This window comes from Heterodontus francisci, chromosome 42, assembly GCF_036365525.1.
Source record: "Heterodontus francisci isolate sHetFra1 chromosome 42, sHetFra1.hap1, whole genome shotgun sequence".
In the NCBI taxonomy this organism is placed as follows: Eukaryota; Metazoa; Chordata; class Chondrichthyes; order Heterodontiformes; family Heterodontidae; genus Heterodontus; species Heterodontus francisci.
The window spans coordinates 11,650,032-11,673,102 of record NC_090412.1 but is presented as its reverse complement, the minus strand read 5'-3'; the positions used below and the strand labels follow the sequence as shown (position 1 = coordinate 11,673,102).

General features: G+C 40.9%; 1 protein-coding gene across 2 annotated transcripts in view; it reads right to left on the bottom strand.

Moving 5' to 3' along the window:
* The window catches only part of LOC137355451 (2-oxoglutarate dehydrogenase-like, mitochondrial), a 90,243-nt gene that overhangs the window by 11,319 nt on the left and 55,853 nt on the right, over positions 1–23,071 (bottom strand). For both annotated transcript variants that reach the window (XM_068020568.1, XM_068020569.1), the window contains exons 15-17: positions 17,485–17,635; positions 15,610–15,737; positions 4,175–4,353 (exon numbers count right to left, since the gene is read on the bottom strand). In XM_068020568.1, coding sequence (XP_067876669.1) covers positions 4,175–4,353; positions 15,610–15,737; positions 17,485–17,635 — 458 coding nt within the window. The remainder of the gene's footprint in view (positions 1–4,174; positions 4,354–15,609; positions 15,738–17,484; positions 17,636–23,071) is intronic.

The following is a 23,071-nucleotide window of genomic DNA, read 5'->3' as shown; positions in this document are numbered from 1 at the left end:
GTGACTCTGATTGAGAGTGGAATGTTAAGTAAGGTACTTCAAGTAGTGCACTGGGATTTTGTGTCCATCTGAACTACTGAAGCAGGCATAGTACCGGTCCTTATAACCAGGTACCCAGGTTGAAGCATTAATTGTTGACAGCATTCAGACTGAAGGATGTGGACAGTAGAACCAATGGCAATTGGGTTAATCTAATACAGTTTATAGATTGTCCATTAGCATATTACTTATCTAGATGCTGTGTTTACATAGTTTGATTATGAATAAAACCAAAATTACATAAAGTATCTTCAACTGTACAGCTTAAAAGCACTGATTTTAGTCAAGATATTAATGCAACATGTATAATAAGTAACTCAATGTATATTGACTGTAATACTGTATTAAATGTTGGTCCCTAAACTGGTGCCTACTTTAACTGAATCAAAGCTAAGCTTATAACATTACAATTTCAATTCAGCTCATGGCATTTGCAATATTTATTACAAGGGCCTCATCACAAGATGGATGAAGCTTGGATATTAATTATCTCTACATAAAATAAAAAGCATCAACTCAGCAAATTTGGGGAAATAAACGTGCAATTCAAATGAATTGGTATTCTAATTAATTAACATTAATGATTGATAATCAGGATTTTTTAAAAAAGGGTTTAAAACTTAGTGGAAACGAAACCTCTGCAGAACAGCTGCTTATTGCTCCTGTTGTTTTGAATTAGAGTCGAAAATAACATGTCCTTGGTTTGTCTGCATCCCTGTGTTTGTACAAACCTTGATAACTTAGTCACCAAAGCTCATGCACAATTCAATTATTTATTTTGATGGCTCTCTCATTTATATTTTATTTCAAATGAAAAGTCAAAATTTTAATTCTGTCAAGTGCAGCAAGTAGCAGTAGGTGCACCATGAAACTAACTACTATAACTCAGTTAAAGAGCACACATCTGCACTAAAATGTGTTTTACATTGCTGAGAAACAAAGATGAAACCCAAGGTTATGAACAGCACCACAGTTGTAAAATGTATAAAAGATAAAGCAAGTCAAAAAGTATTGATTAGATGCCAAGATTGGGTTGTAAATGACTGAATGTTGTAGGAGAAAATAGAGATGAGGACTTCAGCAGGGTCTGGGAGAAAATAAGTTCGAGTAGCAGATTTTACAAAGAGTCTTGATTTCACACTCTGGGAACTCTAGAGTGGAAGCAGATTGAGCAGGATAACATATTTGGGGCTTAGAAGGAAGACAACAGAAATTCAGAGGAGCACTAACATAGTAATATTGAAAAAGAAAATCCAGAAAGGTTCTGTTAGAGAGAGTAGAGGTAGAAAATTTTCAGCTATCAGGCAGGTATTTTCTTGTATCTCACGCAGGAAATGCAATAGGGGTGCAAGAATGTGAGAAGAGTATTTAAGTATTGGATGGAATTGGGCTTTATAAAGACTTAAGAGTTATTGTGAGGATACTTTTTTTTAAGCACGAGCGATGTTTATTAATGAACATGTGCAAGTTCATTTTGAGGTCAGAGGATATAGTAAGGCAAAAAGTGTTGAAAGATGATGAAAGGTACAACCATCAAAAGCAAAAGGTGTTAACATTTAGTTAGAATTGAGAGATGTAAAAAGCCTGTGCCTTTGAAGAATTCATAAGAAGATTTACATTGTTCAGTTTCATGTGCCCTTTTAACCTCATCTTTTACTTTATTCAACCTTAGTGCTGCCATTGTTCTATGGTTCTTGGCCCTTCAACTTGATTAATTAAAGAAAATACGCAAAGTTCTAAGCATGAAACATATAACCTTCTAATTTAATCAAATTCCCTCGAAAAACAACCCGAAACTAGATTTGATTAGACATATTGATAGTTATCCTAATATAAAATCAAAATACTGCGGATGCTGGAAATCTGAAATAAAAACAAGAAATGCTGGAACCACTCAGTAGGTCTGGCAGCATCTGTGGAAAGAGAAGCAGAGTTAAAGTTTCGGGTCAGTGACCCTTCTTCGGAACTGACAAATATTTAAAAAGTCACAGGTTATAAGCAAGTGAGGTGGGGGTGGGGCAAGAGATAACAAAGGAGGTCTAGATTGGACCAGGCCACATAGCTGACCAAAAGGTCATGGAGCAAAGGCAAACAATATGTTAATGGTGTGTTGAAAGACAAAGCATTAGTATAGATTAGGTGTAAATACACTGAATATGCTTATATGCTTATGCTTATAATATGCTTATAACCTGTGACTTTTCTAATATTTGTCAGTTCCGATGAAGGGTCACTGACCCGAAACGTTAACTCTGCTTCTCTTTCCACAGATGCTGCCAGACCTGTTGATAGTTATCCTACCTGGGCAGTTTCAATAAATGATCGAAAATCACAGCCAACTAATTTACTTCTCCACTTTTATGAATGGATATTAATTCATTTTGTACCCATGTTTTTGCATTTCCATTGCGCATGATCTTACATTTATCTACATTAACATCCATTTCCATTTTCTTGGCTTAGCCATTTGATTTCCTGCCTAATTAGTGTATCAAGATGTCTTTCTCATTATCAATTTCCCATATGTATTTGCCTACATAATCAATCACAATCTCTTGATTGTAGTAATTCATTGCATTTGAGGTTCTAAGCCAATTCCTGAAAAGTGACGAGATGCTTCCTAAATACATTCTTTATTCGTTGCTGCATTTGTAAGGGAGTTTAGATGCTTTGTAATGAAACGGTATGTCACTGTTCAAAATATTTTAATAAATATGGTGAGGAAAATTTGACTAATCTGTCCATTAAGTAATTTTGTTCATTAAGTCTTGTGCTTTTCATTACCACTGAGCTAATGTTCCATTCTAATTATCTTAAGTCAAACCTAGCTTAAGCAAACTATCCTTATCCTAAATGATCAACTGAAAGAGCAATATGCTGTACACTCTCCAATATAGTACTAATATTATTAACTGACCACCTCCAGGCACTTACCCATTGTCTCTCGAGACAAGGAGGCCAAAGAAGAAGATTAATATAGAGGATAAAAGTGAATTTTGAAGAATGCACAAATGCACATCTAAAAGTTAATGAATACTAGCAGAACATACGGTGGACTATTGGCATTATTTTCAATAACTGAGTAAAATTGATGCTTAAATTATGAGTAAACTTGAATTTACTCTGGTCAAACAAATATTCTTCAAAGCTCAACAAAATGAAACCCAAGAATTTTCCGTGTCAATCAATATAACTTCAAGTTTGTGTAATGAAGTGACAGCTTCCTACACATACATTATAAAATATTACATTTTGGTGGATCAAACACAATATGATGATGAAACTTAAGCAATAGTTTTACATTGTATTCCGAGCAATTAATCAACTGAAAAACCCCCCACAAAAGACAAGCCTTTGTTTACTTTATGTGGAAATCTAATACTTTACTTACAAATTAAGTGAACAAAAATGTAAATAATTCTAATTATCACATCCATTCAGGAAAGTTAGTTTTTAAGAAAGTGGCACAGTGGCGCAGTGGTTAGCACCGCAGCCTCACAGCTCCAGCGACCCGGGTTCAATTCTGGGTACTGCCTGTGTGGAGTTTGCAAGTTCTCCCTGTGTCTGCGTGGGTTTCCTCCGGGTGCTCCGGTTTCCTCCCACATGCCAAAGACTTGCAGGTTGATAGGTAAATTGGCCATTATAAATTTCCCCTAGTATAGGTAGGTGGTAGGAAAATATAGGGACAGGTGGGGATGTGGTAGGAATATGGAATTAGTGTAGGATTAGTATAAATGGGTGGCTGATGGTCGGCACAGACTCGGTGGGCCGAAGGGCCTGTTTCAGTGCTGTATCTCTAAAAAAAAAAAAATGATTTGTTAAAAAGCAGCCTTAAACTTGTTCTGATACAATTTTCTTTTAAAAAAACGTTAGTGTTCTGTTGCTTTGGTTATGAGTAGTATGGGGCTAAAGCACGCTTGTGATGTTTAACTTGGTCTGTCCTTTTAAGGTGACTGCTCAGGCCCTCCATGTGGTGAAGTGATTTAAATAGGCTCATCCAGAGGCCAACTGATGAAGATTCCAGACCTGAGAGAAAGGCCAGGTCCAAGGAAAACAGCAAGAAATAACTAGCTTTTGGTGCCTTGATCACAGAAATTATCCATATGTATATGCATATACATAAATCCAACCTTACCATCCCTTCCATTCCATGAGGCAGAAGCAGCACAATTCCATTGTTTCTAACCCACTTTGTTTGGCCTGAGCTTATGAACTGATCAAGAATGCACTGTGCAGTGTTGTAGAAGTCACCAAACTGAGCCTCCCAACACACCAAAGCATTTGGGTTAGCCATTGCAAATCCGAGTTCAAAGCCTAGAATCAGAAGACAAGTTGAAATCACTTAAAATAAAAGTAACCATATTACAAAATACATTATATTTTCAGCCTTTTGACCATTTTAACAAGTTTAAAAATCACATTTGATACCCAAGGCTGGAATTTTACGTTGGGTGGGAGGCCCCGCCCAGCAGCCAAAATGTCAGGGAAAGCCAACCTGGGGTGCCACGCCGGGATTTCATGCTCCACAGGCCCTTAATTGGACTTTGGCCAGACTTCCACCTCCTTGAGGCAGGAAGTCCCGCCTCCAAGAGCTGCCAGCCAATCAGTGGGCCGGCAGCTCTTGGTCCCAGCAGCGCTGCTGGGACAGTACCCAGCATCAGCAGCAAAAGGGACGCAGGCCCCAGAAGAAAGGCAAGTTTTGGGGCCTTGCCGGGGACAACTGGGGGGTGGGGGAGGGGGGTCTTTATTTTAGTGGGGGCGGTTGGGGCTTCGGAGGGGGCCCTCCATGGGGCACAGGGTGTAAAAGGTCTTGGACATGTGTTACACTAAACTATCAAATACAGCTTAAATTGGTATAGCACCCATCGTCAAAAAATGCCTCAAAGCAGAGTGAAGACAGTGGATTGCAGAGGAAAGAGGGGAAGGAGTTAAATGTGGAACCAAAAACAAAGTCAACAAGGGATTTTTTTTTTTTTTAAAAGGATGTTATAAAAGCAGGTGAAAAGGCAGAGGTATTAGACGGGACTTGAGGATCGAGGCATAACTAAAATAGCATTGAAGAGGGAATGAAGAGCGCAAGCATGGGATGTGTAGAAGAAGCAGAGAGCTCATGAGATTGCAGAGGCACAAGAGCAAAGCCATGAGAGCAAGGATTAGTAGCGTATAATTAATTCTTCAAAGCATGGAGCACTAGTGCAACTTGGGAAAGACAGTGGTACAGATGAAGTTATTGGGCATGGTATTCTAAATTAGTTAGAATAACCTGAAGAATGTTTCAGAAGACTAATCTCAGAGCGAGAAAGGTACGGCGGATTGAAGTTTTTCCAGTGGTGGAGAAATAGGGGCTGAGGCAGAAAAATGCAATGGTATAAGCACATTATAAAAATCCATGGTATAATCCCAACTATATATTTTTAATTATGGGATACGTCATGCTAGGCCCCCACCTGCCAAGAATGAGGCACATTAATTTTGTCATGAATATTGATTTTAAACTGTTGCTGGAATGAGAAAATGACTTGTGAAACAGACCAGCTGTGGCTGGAAAAGACATTTGCATATTAACAGACAGTGCTTGGAAGGGTAAAGGACCATTCCCTGACATATTCAACCCACAATGGACCTTGATCACCAGGTATTGTGTGTAAGAGGAGCATTCCAGAGACTGCTAAGGTGATACAATCCAGGACTGGTTAGACCAGCTTGTCACATGACTGATTGACTGTTCCAAGGTTTTGAACTAGCCACAGAGTTTGAACTCAGTGTCTATTTGCTCCTGGACTGAGAAGATCTCTCCTGTCTGCGGCCATCTCTTTCTCACAAGCCTCTGAATCCATTGAAGACACATGAATCCCAAGAGAGAAAAGCCTCCTACAGCGAGCAAGGTTTAACAAGAATACTGGGCCCCAACAAAAAGCAAGAACTACCTACAATCAAGGGCTCTACAGTGAGCTCAAAGAACCGCAACAAAAACTCTTCAGATATTGCCTCAAACTTTTCCACTTTATTTTTCTTCTGCTCTTTTCATCTCTATTTGCAGGTGCGTATCGCATATGCATGCTAGGGTCGTGTATCCGTAGGCATCAATCAAATTAGAGTTTAAGTTTAATAAATTTCAACTTTTCTTCTTTAAACCAAAGAAAACCTGTTTGTGCTGGTTTCTTTGCTTTATAATTGGAAAGCCGTGAACAAGGATTCATCAAGGGGGAGCCAAAAACACAGCATTTTAAAAATTAAATCCGGTTCTGGTAAGACCAGGTGAAGGCTGAGAGGGTCCGCTAGACACCTTTCTCACCTGGTCGTAACAGGATATTTTAAAAAAACGTTTCATATACCAAGCTGGACAACTATTACACTTATTCAAGCATGCAATTCAAATGTGGGAAACACTGTGTAAAGCATTCAAAGCCAAGCTGTTTTGCTTTTAAAAGGTTCCACATTGATCCAATGTTAACTAAAACAGTTGCCAGCTCAATTTTAATCACGCGCACTAATATTTGCAATTAAAAGAGATCAAAAATAAACTGTACTTTAATAGAGAAACTGCAAAACTCTGGGAAATCTATGGGATCTGGAGACAGACATGTCAAGTTGTCATCACAAAGGGAATCTAACACCCACACACAATTTTACAATATATTAACAAGAGGCAGCAAATATTAAAAAATGTCAGTACAGTAAAATGCAGAAGTGGGCCCCTCTGGAAAAATAGAGGGAATGAAGACTGTTCCTAGCAGCTTTAGCAGCTGACAACCACATGCTTAACCAGAAAATAAGTTCAAGTTCCATGGTTGTCTATCAATAAAGCTTACCTACCTCAGTTGGGTGAATTGTGACAGATCTCACATGTACCACTGGATTGCATTGTACAGCACCCATTGCTCAAGTGAATTAATATTGGTTGTAGGGAAGTCTATGCCCCAAGGTTATCCTAACCCCTTTTTTTTTTTTAGTGCATAATGTGTGGAAGTAATTGACTACATGACAACAATGACTACACTTCAAAAGTACTGCACTGACCGTAAAACATTTTGGGGCAATCCAGAGGTTTTTTTTAATATTTATTTGTTTATGGGTATGTGGGTGTTGTGGCTAGGCCAGCATTTATTGCCCATCCCTAATTGCCCTTGAGAAGGGGGTGGTGAGCTGCCTTCTTGAACCACTGCAGTCCATGTGGGGTAGGTACACCAACAGTACTGTCAGGGACAGAGTTCCAGGATTTTGACCTAGCGACAGTGAAGGAACGGTGATATAATTCCAAGGCAGGATGGTGTGTGGCTTTGAAGGGAACTTGCAGATGGTGGTGTTCCCATGCATTTGCTGCCCTTGTCCTTCTAGGTGGTAGAGGTCACAGATTTGGAAGATGCTGTCTAAGGAACCTTGGTGCGTTGCTGCAGTGCATCTTGTAGCTGGGACACACTGCGTCAGTGGTAGAGTGAGTGAACGTTTGTGAATGTGGTGCTAATCAAGCGGGCTGCTTTGTCCTGGATGGTGTTGAGCTTCTTGAGTGTTGTTGGAGCTGTACCCATCCAGGCAAGTGAAAAGTATTCCATCACACTCCTGACTTGTGCCTTCTAGATGGTGGATAGGCTTTCGGGAGTCAGGAGGGGAGTTACTCACCACAGGATTCCTAGCCTCTGACCTGTTCTTGTAGCCACGGTATTTATATGGCTACTCCAGTTCAGTTTCAGGTCAATAGTAACCCCCAGGATGTTGATGGTGAGGGATTCAGCGATCGTAATGCCATTGAATGTCAAGGGGAGATGGTTAGATTCTCTCTTGTTGGAGATGTCATTGCCTGTCACTTTTGTGGCGCGAATGTTACTTGCCACTTGTGGTTGTGAAAGGCTCTATATAAATGCTTTTTTTTTTCATCCAAGGGGAATAAAACTAAGCATATCTCCCTCCTCCATTCAATGTCTTTGATATCCACTCAAAGCCAGTTGTATTAAGTCCCAAATTATATTTTGATTTGCTGGAAACTATATCAGGGAGTGCAGTATAAAATGTATTGTAATGAGGTGCTACTGCATTTAATGACATTTATATCACAAAATATTACAAACGTAGTTCTGTGATGTGGCCCAGGTTCATGGTGTTGTGGAATCCACCCATTTATATCGCTAATCAAATTTCACAGCAGAAGTTTAGTTGTTTAAAGTCACAGCTTGTAACTGTTCATCAGTTCTGTGTCTTCCCCAAATGCAGAACAAGATCATTTTAAACTAGCAAATAACTTATCTACATAGAATTGTTCTCTTTTACTTTCTTGTAGTAAGATGAAAGTGGTCTACAAACCTATCCCTCAAAAATAAGATGAGCAACATATGTGCTCTTTTATAAAACTGTAGTGAGACATGTTGTGGAATTCATTAAACCAAAATCCACGTATTCTTAAGATATATGAAGTGGCTGGAAAGATCTCAATCAAATAATGCATCGTGTTCATCAAGGTGGCAATGACATGGTTGCAGAGGTAGGTTTAGAGGAATCTTTCGAAGGTGGAGAGGGAGGTAACATGGCTCGAGACACAAACGTACCCCTTGGTCATCTTAGATTGAAAAGCACATTCAAGTGCAGGCTTTCAGCTAGATTTACTACAAACTGTTTCATATTACATGATGTATAATGTAACATGAAATATCCATATTAATGGAGAGGATCTCACCACACAGGGAATAGCAAGTTAAGATAATGAGACTCACAGTGAAGTTCAACTCCTGCTGGTCTTCCAATCTAAGTTTCTATTCCAAATCAGACTATCCTAGCTGGCTGCTGTTATATCTTAAAATTTCCCAATGAAACTACCCCTGTGACCTGAGCTTTTCTATCCAGTAACATATATAAAAATACTATATTCATATCTTACACAGCACAAGATGTCTGACTATTGTTTTGGTCATGGACAGAGTATTAGAAATTCAAATGCAACTTATTGAAATTAACTCTCTGGCCTCCTGATCTACCTGATGCACATTGAACCTCTGACCTAATTTTCACTGGTCTTCTGAACCAGTTGACTTCCCAGCCCAGCCAGGATATCTGCAAATTTTTGTATCAACAGTAGGACCACAGAGAAATAGGGCTGGTTTTTACCTTAGGTGGATGGGAATTCGCCACCGGCATAAAAGTTGGTGGCGAATCCGCTTCCGCTTAGTCCAGGGATCCGTCCTGCATTTTACGGGTCCCTGGGCATTAACTGTTCCGAGGCGGGACTTCCACCTGCTTGAGGGAGGAAGTCCCGCCTCAGTGCGCTACTGGCCAATCAGCAGGCCGGCAGCACTTAGTCCCAGCAGCGCCACCAGAAGCGGTGGCCACTGCTGGGACTGCACCCCTGCTGACCACATGGAGCCATGAGTGAAGGTAAGTTGGGCATGCCTCACCGGGGGATTGGTTGTGCCTTGGTGAGGCTAGGGTGTTTGTTTTGAAGGGGGGGGGGTATCTTGGGTCCCATGGGTGGGTTGGGAGGCAGGGACCCCCTCAATTGGACACCCTGCTAAGTGGCCACTTAAGGGCCTTGATTGGCCTCGGGCGGGTGGACCGATTCCACCCCCACCCCCGCTCAACCGCCATAAAGTTGGCCGGAGGCGGCAGCGGGGCAGGTAGGCCTCCCGCTCAATTTTACGCTGCCCCCATCTGCCCCACGCCGCTCATGTGGCGTAAAATTCAGCCCATAAAGTTGTATAGTAATTCATTTTTATATGTTGTACGGTCTTATCGTTTGTTAGCCATTGTATTAGTACTTTAATTACTTCACACATGCACAATTAACCCAATTACATGCAATTTTACATATTGGTAAGTCACTCAAGTTCAGATTCTAAATTGAAAACATTTAGTGTGATCCACTGTTTAAGTTGTCAACAGAAAATATTTCAAAGTGATGCAACAATGACAACAACCTACATTTATGCAGTGCCTTTAACATTGAACAACATCTCAAAGCACTTTACAGGAGTGTAAATCAGACAAAAATAGGCACTGATCCAGATATTAGGAGGGATAATAAAAATCTTTATTAAAGATAAAAGCAAAATACTGCAGATGCTGGAAATATGAAATAAAAACAAAAAATGCTGGAAATACTCAGCAGGTCAGGCAGCATCTGTGGCGAGAGAAGCAGAGTTAACGTTTCAGGTTAGTGACCTTTCATCAGAACTGTTGGTCAATGACCTGAAACGTTGACTCTGCTTCTCTCTCCACAGATGCTGTCAGACCTGCTGAGTATTTCCAGCATTTTTTGTTTTTTTCTTTATTAAAGAGGTGGATGTTAAGGAGGGTCTTAAAGGAGCAAAGGCAACGAGGGATAGGAAGGAAATTTCAGAGCCTGGGGTCTAGATGGCTGAAGGCACGACTGTCAATGGCAGAATGAAGAATGGTAGGGGGGGGGGGGGTGGGTGGTTGGTGGTGGCACATAGGGAAGCAATGTACAAGAGGCCAGGGTTGGATGGATGCAGTTGGGATGGAGGTGTTGATGGGTGAGAGCATGGTTGTAAGGATGGAGGAGGCTTCAGAGATAGAAAGGGGTGAGGCTATGAAGGGTGAAAATTTGAAATTGGAGCTGTTGAGGGACCAGGAGACAATGGAAGTCAGCAAAGACAGGGGTGATGGATGATTGGGACTTGGTGTGGGACAGGAGATGAGCAGGAGATTTTTGGATGAATAAAAGATGTAGGATGGGAAGCTGGCCAGGGGAATATTGGAATTACCCAGTATGGAGAGTGACAAAAGAATGGATGAGTTTCAGCAGCAGCAGATGGCTGAGGCAGGGTCAGAGGCAGGCAAGGTTATAGAAGTGAAAGGAGGTATTATCTGTGACTGAAAAAGAGTTGGAAGCTTAGTCCAGCGTTGAATAGGATGCTGAGATTATGAAAAATCTACTTTAATCCAAGGCATTTCCTGGGAAGGGGATAAAATTGGTGGCAAGAGTATGGACTTATGGACAGAGCTGAAGACAATGGTTTCCCATTTCCCAATGTTTAACTGGAAAAAAACTTTAGCTCATCCAAGACAGAATTTCAGACATGCAGTCTAACACACAGTGACAGAGAAGGGGCTGAGAACAGTGGTGGAGAGGTGTCAATGGCATACATGTGGAAGCCAACCCCGTGGCTATGGATATTGTTGTCTTAGGGGCAGCATGTAGAGGAGGACGAGGAGGGGACCGAGTATAGATCTATGAGCTACTCCAGAGGTAATGGTGACAGTAGGGGCAAGAAGAGAAGCCACTGATGGAGATGCTTTAATCGATTAAGAATGGAAACAAACCAGAGCAGTTCCACCTAATAAGACAACATGTATTAAAAAAGTGAGCAAAGTAACTTCTACCACCCTGTGCATTAAAATGCATTTTTATATTGACTAATAATTTGAAAAATCATTCATGAATATTTGGACAGCAGTGAATGTAATTACTTAATATCACTCCCAAAAAATTAACATATGGTGATGTTTATTGCTAAAATAGCAATCAAGTACCATTTCTCCTTAAATTAAATCTCAAAAGATTACTCAATTACTAAATACTTAGAATTTCAACTAAGTTTGCAATTCTGTTATAGGTGAGATTTTATTTAAATTCCATATTCAGCTTCACATCACTTATGTCAGGAAATTCTCCCACAGGAGCACTTTATAGCCGTAGGTACTCATTTTATGCTCAGCACTAACTTGATAGAAAGCTTCCAAGTTCTGAACAGCTGCCAGTATTATAGGGTAACATCTGGCAGCCCAGCTATTTGTAAGTTTGTTTGTAATGATTCTTGCCTTGTGCCTGCTTATTTGACTGCCATCCACACAAGAGAACTTGAAGAAAATCCCAGAATGCTATTCTAATTCTGCTTCACTGGGTTACTTTACAGTGTTCATGGAATTAAACATCAGTAAAATTTTAAACTACTTGGGAATTACCCATACTACAAAATCTGTAATTCATCAGTTATTGGAAGTTCATTGACATAGCAGAACTTTTAAAATAAGCAGAAATATAGCCACCACTTCAACACAAAGACTGACCAATTCCCTGAAAATTTAATCACTAACCAGGTCAGATGTAAGAATATTCTCGTAGTAAAATGCTTAGCAAGTAGTAAAAAGGATACTACTTTTTTGGAAATGATGACAAACTGCTCTCAAAAACTATATACTGTAACAAAAACTATAAATGGCAAGAGCCCAAAACAAAACAGAAAAAGCTGGAAACACCTAGCAGGTCAATCAGCATCTGCAAAGGGATCAGAACTGACAAATTAAGAAAAAGACTGGTATATTAATTAGAAAAGAAGGTTAAATAGTATATCTTGACAAAAAGACTAGTCAACACAGAGTAAATAGTGCAATGACGTAACAGGCCATCTCAGTCAGGTTCGCAGATGGAAGCTTTAAAGAAATAATACATTGAAGAAATAACGGATATGTGAAAAGCTAATATAGTGAGTGACCTAAAGAAAATGTGAGAAAATGACAGCTAGAAAACGTGGAAAATCTGGTGGTCAGGTATGAAATTTAAACAGGTTTACAACTGAAATGGAAGATACTGGCAAAGTACAGTGGGTCCATCAGCTCCAAAATGAAAGAACTGGTCAAAAGTGAGGGAGGGAGGGCAGAGTTAAGTATCTAAACTCCAACATAATATATGCAGTAAAATAATTTCAACATTGTGTACACATTCACAGTTCCCAGCCGAAAGTGTAGGTTTCGAGGATAAGGCAGCTCTGTAATAGCCACCTAGACAACTTGCAGCTCTGGTCACTTATTTGCAATGCACCTACTCTGGCACACACCCCTAATTATCAGTGCCTGAGATGGGAGAGAAACCCAGGGTCTCCTTCACAAAAAAAAACACATTTGGGAAAAAAAGAAAATTGCTTACTTACAAAGAAAAAGGGTGGTACTGTCAAGCCCAGAGCCCCCTGGTTATCTAGAAGCATACAGGGTAAGATAAAGCAGAAAAAGGCAGCTTATGACAGTCACAAAAAACTTAATACTTTAGAAAGTCTAGAGCAGTATAGAAAGTGCAGGGGTGAAGTAAAAAAGGAAATTAGGAAAACAAAGAGAGGACATGAAAAACATCGGCAGGTAAAAATCAAGGAAAATCCAAAGATGTTTTATCAGTACATTAAGAGCAATAGGATAAATAAGGAAAGGGTAGAGCCTATCAGAGATGTACAAGGGAACACGCGTGATGCAGAAGATGTGGGCAGGGTTCTTAATGAATACTTTGTCTCTGTCCTCACAAAGGAGAGAAATGATGCAGACATTATAGTTAAAGAGGACTGTGAAATATTAGATACGATAAGCATAATGAGAGAGGAAGTACTAGAGGGTCTGACATCCTTGAAAGTGGATAAATCACCAGGGCCAGATGGATTGTATCCCAGGCTATTAAAGGAAGTCAGGCAGGAAATAGCAGATGCTCTGAGGATCATTTTCAAATCCTCACTGGATACAAGCTAGGTACCAGAGGATTGGAGGTCTGCGATTGTTGCACCATTGTTTAAAAAGGGTGTGAGGGATAGGCCGGTCAGTCTGACCTTGGTGGTGAGCAAACTATTAGAATCAATTCCGAGAGATAGTTTATCCTATCACTTCAAAAGGCACGGATTAATCAGGGATAGTCAGCATGGATTTGTTCAGTGAATGCCATGTCTTACTAACATATTTGAATTTTTCGAGGAAGTAACAAGTAAGATTGATGAGGGTAGTGCACTGGATGTTGTCTACATGGATTTTAGTAAGGCACTTGACAAGGTCCCACATGACAGACTGGTCAGAAAAGTAAAAGTCCATGCGATACAGGGGAATGTGGCGAGTTGGATCCAAAATTGGCTCAGGGACAGGAAACAAAGGGTAATGGTCGACGGATGTTTTTGCGAATGGAAAGCGGTTTCCGGTGGTGTTCAACAGGCTGAGTGTTGGGTCCCTTGCCATTTGTGGTATATATTAATGATTGGGAAATTTGCAGATGACACAAAAATTGGCCCTGTAGTTAATCGTGAAGAGGATAGCTGTAGACCCCAGAATGATATCAATTGTTTGGTTGAGTGGGCGGAAAAGTGGCAAATGGAATTCAATCCAGAGAAGTGTGATGTAATGCATTTGGGGAAGGTAAACAAAGGGAATACACAATAAAGTGGAGGATACTGAGAGGGGTAGAGGAAGTGAGAGACCTTGGACTGCATGTCCCCAGATCCCTGAAGGTGGCAGGACTGGTAGATAAAGTGAAGAAGGCATATGGAATACTTTCCTTTATTGGCTGAGGTAGAGAATACAAAAGCAGGATGTAATGCTCAAACTTTAAAAAACACTAGTTAGGCCACAGCTGCAGTATTGTGTACAGTTCTGGTCACCAAATTACAGGAAGGACATAATTGCATAATTGCTCTGGAGAGAGGACAGAGGAGATTTACAAGACTGTTGCCAGGGCTGGAAAATTGCAGCTATGAGGAAATACTGGATAGGCTAGGGTCGTTTTCCTCAGAATACAGGAGGCTGAGGGGCGACTTAATTAAGGTGTACAAAATTATGAGGGGCCTAGATCGAGTAGACAGGAAGCACCTGTTTTCCCTAGCGGAGAGGTCAATTACCAGGGGGCACAGATTTAAGGTGATTGGTCGAAGGATTAGAGGGGACATGAGGAAAAACCTATTCACCCAGAGGGTGGTGGGTGTCTGGAATTCGCTGCCTGGATTGGTGGTGGTGGAGGGAGAAACCCTCAACTTTGTTAAAGGTACCTGGACCGACATCTGAAGTGCTGCAAGGCTACGGACCAGGTGCCGGAATTAGAATGTTAGATTAGAATGGGTGGCTAGATTTTGCAGCCAGCGCAGACACGATGGGCTGACTGGCCTCTTTCTGTGCCATAACTTTTCTAGGCATTTTCCTCGATAAAGGCTAAGTGGGACCTGGGTGCTACAGTGGGTCAGGCAGCAGCATGTTACTTCTGGCTGATAGGAAGAAACCCTCATCTGTCGGATTTAAGTGTCCTTTGTGAAATGAGTTTGGGCAATCTCAAACTCATGGGCATGAATCTGCAATACGAAACTGCCTCTAATTCAGCCCTAATTGGCAACATTACTCAAACAATTTGATATGTATATATAACAGACAGAATAAAGTCACACTGCACTGAATAAATATGGTTCACAAATGTGGAAAAAAAAAAATCAGGATGGCCTAGGTTACGTAACGACTATTTCTTAAACTGGCTCGGTAAGGAACATTAGAGAGCTTCATAGGATCATTGTTTGTAAAAAAGGACATTCGCTGAGTAGCAACACCTTGAAGGAAATTCTATGTACATTAACTGTAGACAATTTCCCTGAAATGTGCAGCAAAAAACTATAATGATTTATCTTCTTTGCAAAACACAAATGGATAGAGTAGATGAACATCTCCCATGAATTACTACACTCACTCCCAAATAACCACTACACAGAAATCTTTGAATCCATATTGACTTTGTAGCTATTGCCTTTACTTCGGTTCTGGACCAGCATTTAAAGTGATCAGTAGTAAACATAAAAATTACATTCAAAGAAAAAAGGAGGATTCTAACATAGTTTAACATACCTAAGACACCAAACTCAGAGAGTGAACTGTTACAAACAGTATAAGGAGCTTGGTCTGGCCACAAATGGTTCATGGGCACACATGTCTTTTTATCTACATCTTGATCATGTAACACATGATGGCGATGGCTGCGAAAGTAACAATGCATAACATTAAGATCCAAGCAAACAAAACAGCACACTCTTAGAAGCAGCAACTAAATGTATTGGCACCAAAACAGTGCACTTCTGTGGTCAACATAACTCAGACTCCAAAATAACTATTTTTTTTAATCTTTCTAATTCAATTTTCAACAACAGAACTATTTAAAGTTACACATGTTGCTAAACGACAGCAGTAACAAAATGAACAGAAGCATTAATCTGGGTTCTTAATCTAATCAGGTAAAAAACAAAACTAGGGCAGAACTCAGAATTTGTTTTTGGGGATGAGAACACAGAATCACAGAATTGTTAGTGTAGAAGGAGGTCATTCAGCCCATCATGGTCACACCGGCTCTCTGAAAAAGCAACTCCCTCAGTTTCATTCCCCTGCCTTCTCCCCATAACCATGCACATTCTTCCTTTTCATATAACTGTCTAATTCCCTTCTGAATGCTTCAATTGAACCTACCTCCACCACATTCTCAGGCAGCGCATTCCAGACCTTAACCACTCGCTGCGTGAAAAAGTTTTTCCTCATGTCACTTTTGCTTCTCTTACCAAATACTTTAAATCTGTGCCCTCTCATTCTTGATCCTTTCACAAGTTGGAACAGTTTCTCTCTATCTATTCTGTCCAGATCCCTCAGGATTTTGAATACCTCTATCAAATCACCTCTCCGTCTTCTTTTCTCCAAGGAAAACAGCCTTAACTTCTCCAATGTATCTTCATAACTGAAATTCCTCATCCCTGGGACCATTCTTGTGAATCTTTTCTGTACTCTCTACAATGCCCTCATGTCTTTCCTCAAGTACAACCCCCAGAATTGGATGCAATACTCCAGCTGAAGCCGAACTAGTATCTTATACAAGTTCAACATAACTTCCTTGCTCTTGTACTCTATGCCCCTATTATTAACACTAAGAAGTACAGGTTGAAAAGTTTTATCTGGGTCAATTTGTCACTATGCATGGATAAGAAAATGACTTTTGCCCTCTAGTTTAGTTCTGGATACAAACTCAATATGAACTGATTGATCTGCATCAAATCAAATATCTGAAATTAATTTGCTGCATTGATCTCTGTAAGCTTTCTTTGAAGAAAACGACTCAAATGGAAACTTCATCTTGTACATGCTGACAGCTCAAAACTTAATTAGATCAAATTTCAGTAAAAAGAAACTAAAATATTATGTCACCATAATTTAGACACATATTGACATAAAGAGCATGATGCTTTACTTCAATACATGCTATAGTTTTAATATTGGGGCATTAAGATCTTCTGAGAAATAGCTGACTTTTGATCCAAGGATAAATTAAACACTTCCTTCTGAGGAAATTTATTTGTTTTTTCTAAAACAAAGTGAAAATCGCATACTTCAAACAAACATCAATTCACAATGGAAAAGGTTTTTTATAAAGTATTTGTTTTTGCACAGTTACAAGTAACAGCAGTCTTAAAATGTAACAATTCATTGTGTATGGTCCACTAACATTTCTATTCAGACTGCAATTTACTGAAGAAAAATAAATTACAAACATTTAAGAGATGTTCAAGCCAAATAGCCTCCTTGTGTGCTGCAAGATTCTATGATTCTTAATCTTGGAACAGTTGGAGTTATAGATTATAACATGAAGTTCAGAGGGCGAGGACAGACAGATTTCACACAATGATTTAACACAAGGTGGTATACATGCTTGGGTTACGCATTGAGCTTAGCACTCAAATTTACCTGAAGGTGCCTCGTTCAACATCTTGTCCACTAAGCCTTACATGTATTCCTTCCTTAAGTAAAGAACCAAATGCCATATACTCTGCCAGGGCCCAATCAACCGTTTGATTCTTGACCATCTCCGCTCGTCCCCTCAGGATACGAGACAAACCTTGAAAAATTACGAATAGTTGTTCAGGTAAATAACAAAAAACAGTAAATCAGGAAATTAAAACAAGATGCCACTATCAATGATTCAAGGACCAATGATCTCTAATCTTTTAATGCTATACATCAAACTTTCTAGTTTGGAAAGATGTACTGGTTATTCCCTTCCGTAGCATATGAGTTTTTTTTTTAAACTTTTAAATGTGCATGTTCACCTTTCGTACAGATTGTGTCAGCTTGCCGGGGGCAATAGCCTCCAAGATAGGTTAGAAGTTTCAGTCGCACTCAAGAACTTGGGGGCATAATGTAGGCTAATATTTGAGTTCAGTACTGAGGGAGTGGTATATTGCCAGAGAAACTACCTTCCAATGAGACATTAAAACATTCAGGGAGATGTAAAAGATCTCAAGGCATGATTTTGAACAAGAGCAGAATACAATGCCAGTAAGCTGGACAAAATGCTCCCTCAGCGAACACCACCAAAAACACATTAATCATTCAGTCTTTTGCGCTTGTGGGTCCTTCGTACACACACTGGCTATTATTTCCTTACAGAACAATCCTGTCTGCGAACAGGAGTAAAAATGTTTCGCTGCAATTGTAAAGAGCCTTGGTGAGACCGCACCTGGAGTATAGTGCATAATTTTGGTCTCCTTATCTAAGGAAGGATATACTTGCCATAGAAGTAGTGCAACGAAGGTTCACCAGACTAATCCCTCGGATGGCAGGATTGACTTATGAGGACAGACTGAGAAAATTGGGCTTGAATTCTCTAGAGTTTCGAAGAATGGGAGGTGATCTCATTGAAACTTACAAAATTCTTCCAGGGCTTGACAGGGTGGATGTAGATAGGATGGCTGGAATTTTACGCCTTGGACAGGAGCGGGCTGGGGAGGTTGTCATAAAATTGAGTGGGAGGTGGGGGGGAGCCGTTCCCAATGCCTTCCCACCCCTGCTGCAATTTTACCAGGAGCGGCGAAAAATGGCCCGCCTGCCCCAGGCTAAATCAAGGTCCTTAAATGGCCAATTAACTGCCACTTAAGGGTCTCCTCCCAATGCCGCTGGTGGGCGTCTTAGATCAAGTAAAACCCGGTGGCCTCCTTGTGGGCTGTGGGGTGGCCCCTCCTGATCAGTCCCCCCAACTGACCCCACTGAAATGAAGTACCTCCCCCCACCCCCCCTTGCCTCACTGGGGCCCAGCTGATTTTTGGGGCCTTGCCGGGGACTAGAGCCCAGCTACCCGACCCGAACCCGACGGGACTCGGCGACATGTGTCCGGTTTGGGTCGGGTCGGGTCGGGCCAGACACACACGGTAAGTGCTCTGCTGCTAAGTATTAAAAATAAAAATTTAAAATAAAAAAAAAAAAAAAAAAAAAAACTTACCTGAACTGGGACTCCGTGACGAAACTGAGTCTGCGCAGTGCGAGTGACATCACTATGACGTCTTGTGCATGCGCTGCAGCTTCTTGCAGGGTCGATGTCAGGAACGTAACTAAATGGATGGTCGGGTTGGGCCGGGCTCAGGGCAAAATCGGAGGGACTCGGGCCGTGTCGGGCTCGGGCCCGCTGTGGTTCAGTCAGATTCTTTTTCCCGACCTAAAGCAGGCCTCTACCGGGGACACTTACCTTTCTTCCGGAGCTGGTACCCACGATCCTGTTGTGGCTGGGTGCAGTCCCAGTAATGGCCACCGCTCCCACTGGCGCTGCTGGGACTGAGAGCTGTCGGCCCACTGATTGGCCAGCAGTTCTTGGAGGCGGGACTTCCTGCCTCAGTGAGGTGAAGTCCCACCCAAGTCCCATTAAGGGCCTGGGGAGTGTAAAATCCTGGAGTGGGTCCCCAGGCCCAGCGGAGGCGGACTCGCCTCAACTTTTTGGCCGCTAAGCGGGGCCTCCCACACAATGTAAATTTCTGGCCGATGTTTCCCCTAACGGAACCAGGGGATAAAGTCTCAGAATAAGGGGTAGGCCATTTAAGACTAAGATGAGGAGTAATATCTTCATTCAGAGGTAGTGACCCTTTGGAATTCTCTACCTCAGATGGCTGTGGAAGCTCAATCATGAGCATGTTCAAGACAGAAATTGATAAGATTTCTGGATACTAATGAAATCAAGGGATATGGGGATAGCGCGGGAAAGTGGCTTTCAGGATGATGATCAGCCATGATCGCACTGAATGGCAGAGCAGGCTCAATGGCCGACTCCTGTTCCTATGTTCCTAACTCACTGGGTGTCCTGAAGACATTTAAGAAGCCCTCGATAAATGCAAGCCGTTTCTTCCCTGCACATCACAATTTCATTTTATTCTTCAACTAGGATATGAAATAGATACTAATCTCAAAAGAGTGTGGTATGGTAGAATAGAGTACAAATAATTTTTCCTGAATAACTAGTGCAATTACTTAGTATTCATGAACAGACAGAGAATAATGCTGCTACATATCAAAATTCTTCAGGATCCCAGAGAGGTGAGAATCCAATTAAGAGATTTTGAGTTAGGAGTTGAATTGTTAACTTCCTCAGATACATGATCAAGGAGACAGTTCCCAGCATACTCATTTAAAAGACAGAATGCAGCTATTTGGGAGGAACCCATGCAGAAGATTTGAGGTGCAATGAAAGAAAGACTTGCATTTATATAGCAATTTTCATGACCACTGGGTGTTTCAAAGCACCTCACAGCCAATGAAATACTTTTTGAAGTGCAGTCACTGTTGTAATGTAGGAAACGCAGCAGCCAATTTGTGCACAGCAAGCTCAGCTCCCACAAACAGCAATGTGATAATGACCAAATACTAACCAGACAATGACAGTTATGGATATACAGCAAAACAATTCTCCACCTCTATTTTCAAAAGCAGTCTAATAAAGTTTCACAAAATCTTAGTAAAATTATTTTTTCTATCAACTAATTGAGCCAATGTTTACACTGCCAATGTAATATGAGGCAAATAGAGAACTTACACCAATTTGTACACCAATGTCTCTCCTTTTACTCTTCTCCTGAAATTGAGACTTGTGCGAGAGCTCAGTCCCACAAACATCATCAGCTCTTTGGGAATTTAACCAACACATTTGAGCACATACAATAAGCATTTGCAGAACAGCCGACTGTGGGGAAGGTCGTAGTGATCAATCTTGTTCTCACCTGATGTCCACATATATGCTTTCATCACAGATCACTGGATAGCAATCAGATCTATACTTGATTTTTCTCCTCCCTTGCCCGAAGACAACTGTAATATTCCTTCCCCCAATCACCAATCTAGCCAAGACGGACTAATTCAATTCTGTCGAACTCCTTCCCAGTCTGGATGGTTCAGTACCACATCAGCTACTGCATTTACCCATTGAGCAATTAGGGGCTCTGCTACCAATTGATTTCCAAATGTAAAAAATTCAGGATAAAAATTTAATTTGAATTGGGTTACAAATTGCCAAAAAAAAATCTAAACCTGCTGAGGTTTCAAAAAAGTATACGTGTGGTAAAACATGGGACAGGACAGAAAATCATTTCCCAGAAACATTGGACTGGATTTTGTTCTCCCCGAGGAGTCAGGTTCCGTGGCGGGGGATGCCTGAAGATGGCTCCAGATTAGGCCTGCCACAGACCTCAACGCCGTAAGGTCCCAGCCCGATCCTCCCGGCGGCAGCGAGGCACCATGGCGGCCACCCCACAGCTGGGCAATGGGACCACAATTTAAATATTCAAATTAATAAAATTAATACATTTAAATAAACTTACCTTGAGGTAAGTTGAGGGCCCGCCGCAATCTTTGTCTGGGAAACAAGACACCACACTGGTGGGGAGGAGGTAAGTTTGTTAGTCTGGGGTGGGGGAACAGTCGGGGAAAACGGAGTCAAATACACGTAATGGGTGTAGGGGATGGTGGGAAGGGTTGAACTGTAAGCTTTGCGCAATTTGGGGGTGAGGTCAGATGTAAAATGTGTGCTTTGGAGGGGAAAGGGCAAATAGCCATTGTTATGGGGGGGGGGGGCTGGAAAAGGGGCATTAGAAAAATATTTATTTAATTTGGGGGGAGGTAGGGTTTTAAAAATTTAAATTGGATGGCAGGGCTGGCAACCCTTTAAAAATGGCGCCAGCTCCTGCGCTTATGCATCTGATGCCATTGCCAGGGACGGACAGCCCGATCCCGTTCACGAGATTGTTGTGGGCCACCTGGCTATTTAAATGACATGCCGCACTTAGGATCGCGGCAGCTCTTTGGTGTGCGGGCCACCATTTTTTGAGATCAGCACCGAGATCGGCGTCGGGCTCTTAAAATCCAGCCCATTCTTAAAATATGGAGCAGGGAATTTGATGGTTATCAGCCTGCCTATTTTTCCTCAAGAAAGGCTGCTGATCACCATGTTGCATGCAAAACATGCAATGAATCATTTAAAATTCGGGAATGACTAGCTGTGGTTGCTGCACGACACAAACTGTTTCCAGCATCATTTTAATTCAAATGATAAAAATTAGCCTGTCAAACCTCATTAGTAGCATATAAATAAAAATATATCAAGAAGCTTGTGTGAAACTGTTTCTCAAACACCTTCATTACCTGAGGTTGCTTTTAAGAATACGTAGTTATGCACATGAAGATAAATAACACAATTAATGAACAGCCATTAGTTGTTACACATCATTGCTAAAACCCTTCATGCACATCTGCCACATAGGTAATAAATAGAATAATAGCTCTGTTCTTCACAGCTTTTGAAGTACTCCAGCCCTCTCAGACTACCTTATGATGGCTGTTGACCTGCATTCAGAATGTTTAATTATTCAGTGTCATTTGTTCAAATTTAACAAAAACAGGGTGCTTCACATGAATTATATTAGGGATTGACAGTGCTGCACCCTATAGTCTTTCAACAAGTCTCCTATTGCTCTATCTCAAACACTCTAATACAGAGTGGATTTTATTTCCATATTGTAGATTCAGAATTAAACAGAAATGGAACCAAGACTTTGGTGAAATGTTACCCTGGAGAATTTCTTAAGCCATCAAGCTATAATGGTTTCCTTTAAATAAATCTGTGATTAGCATAATTACAGAGACCATTACCACCAAGGGCAGGTTGCTGTTTATGTCTCCACCTGGAAAAATATGTGCACAACGAAATGGAAGAATAATTTCTTAGTTTCATGGAACGTGATGGGCCTCATGGTGTTGGATTAACCTGATAAAGCCCTTCCACGAAAAACAGAATGCTTATTGCCATTACCTCACTTTTACTAGCTGAGTTACAATACAGATGGATAATCTTTCCAGCTAAAAACTTCACAATTTGCATTTGAACTTAATTAAAAACTAAGCTGATCTCCTGTACCAGCACTCACATACAAAAATGTCAAAATCTAGGTCTTTGTGTAATTGCCCCTTTGCTTGTCTCTCAAGCTAGTTATTTCTAACTCTTTCCCATGTTTTTGTTTGT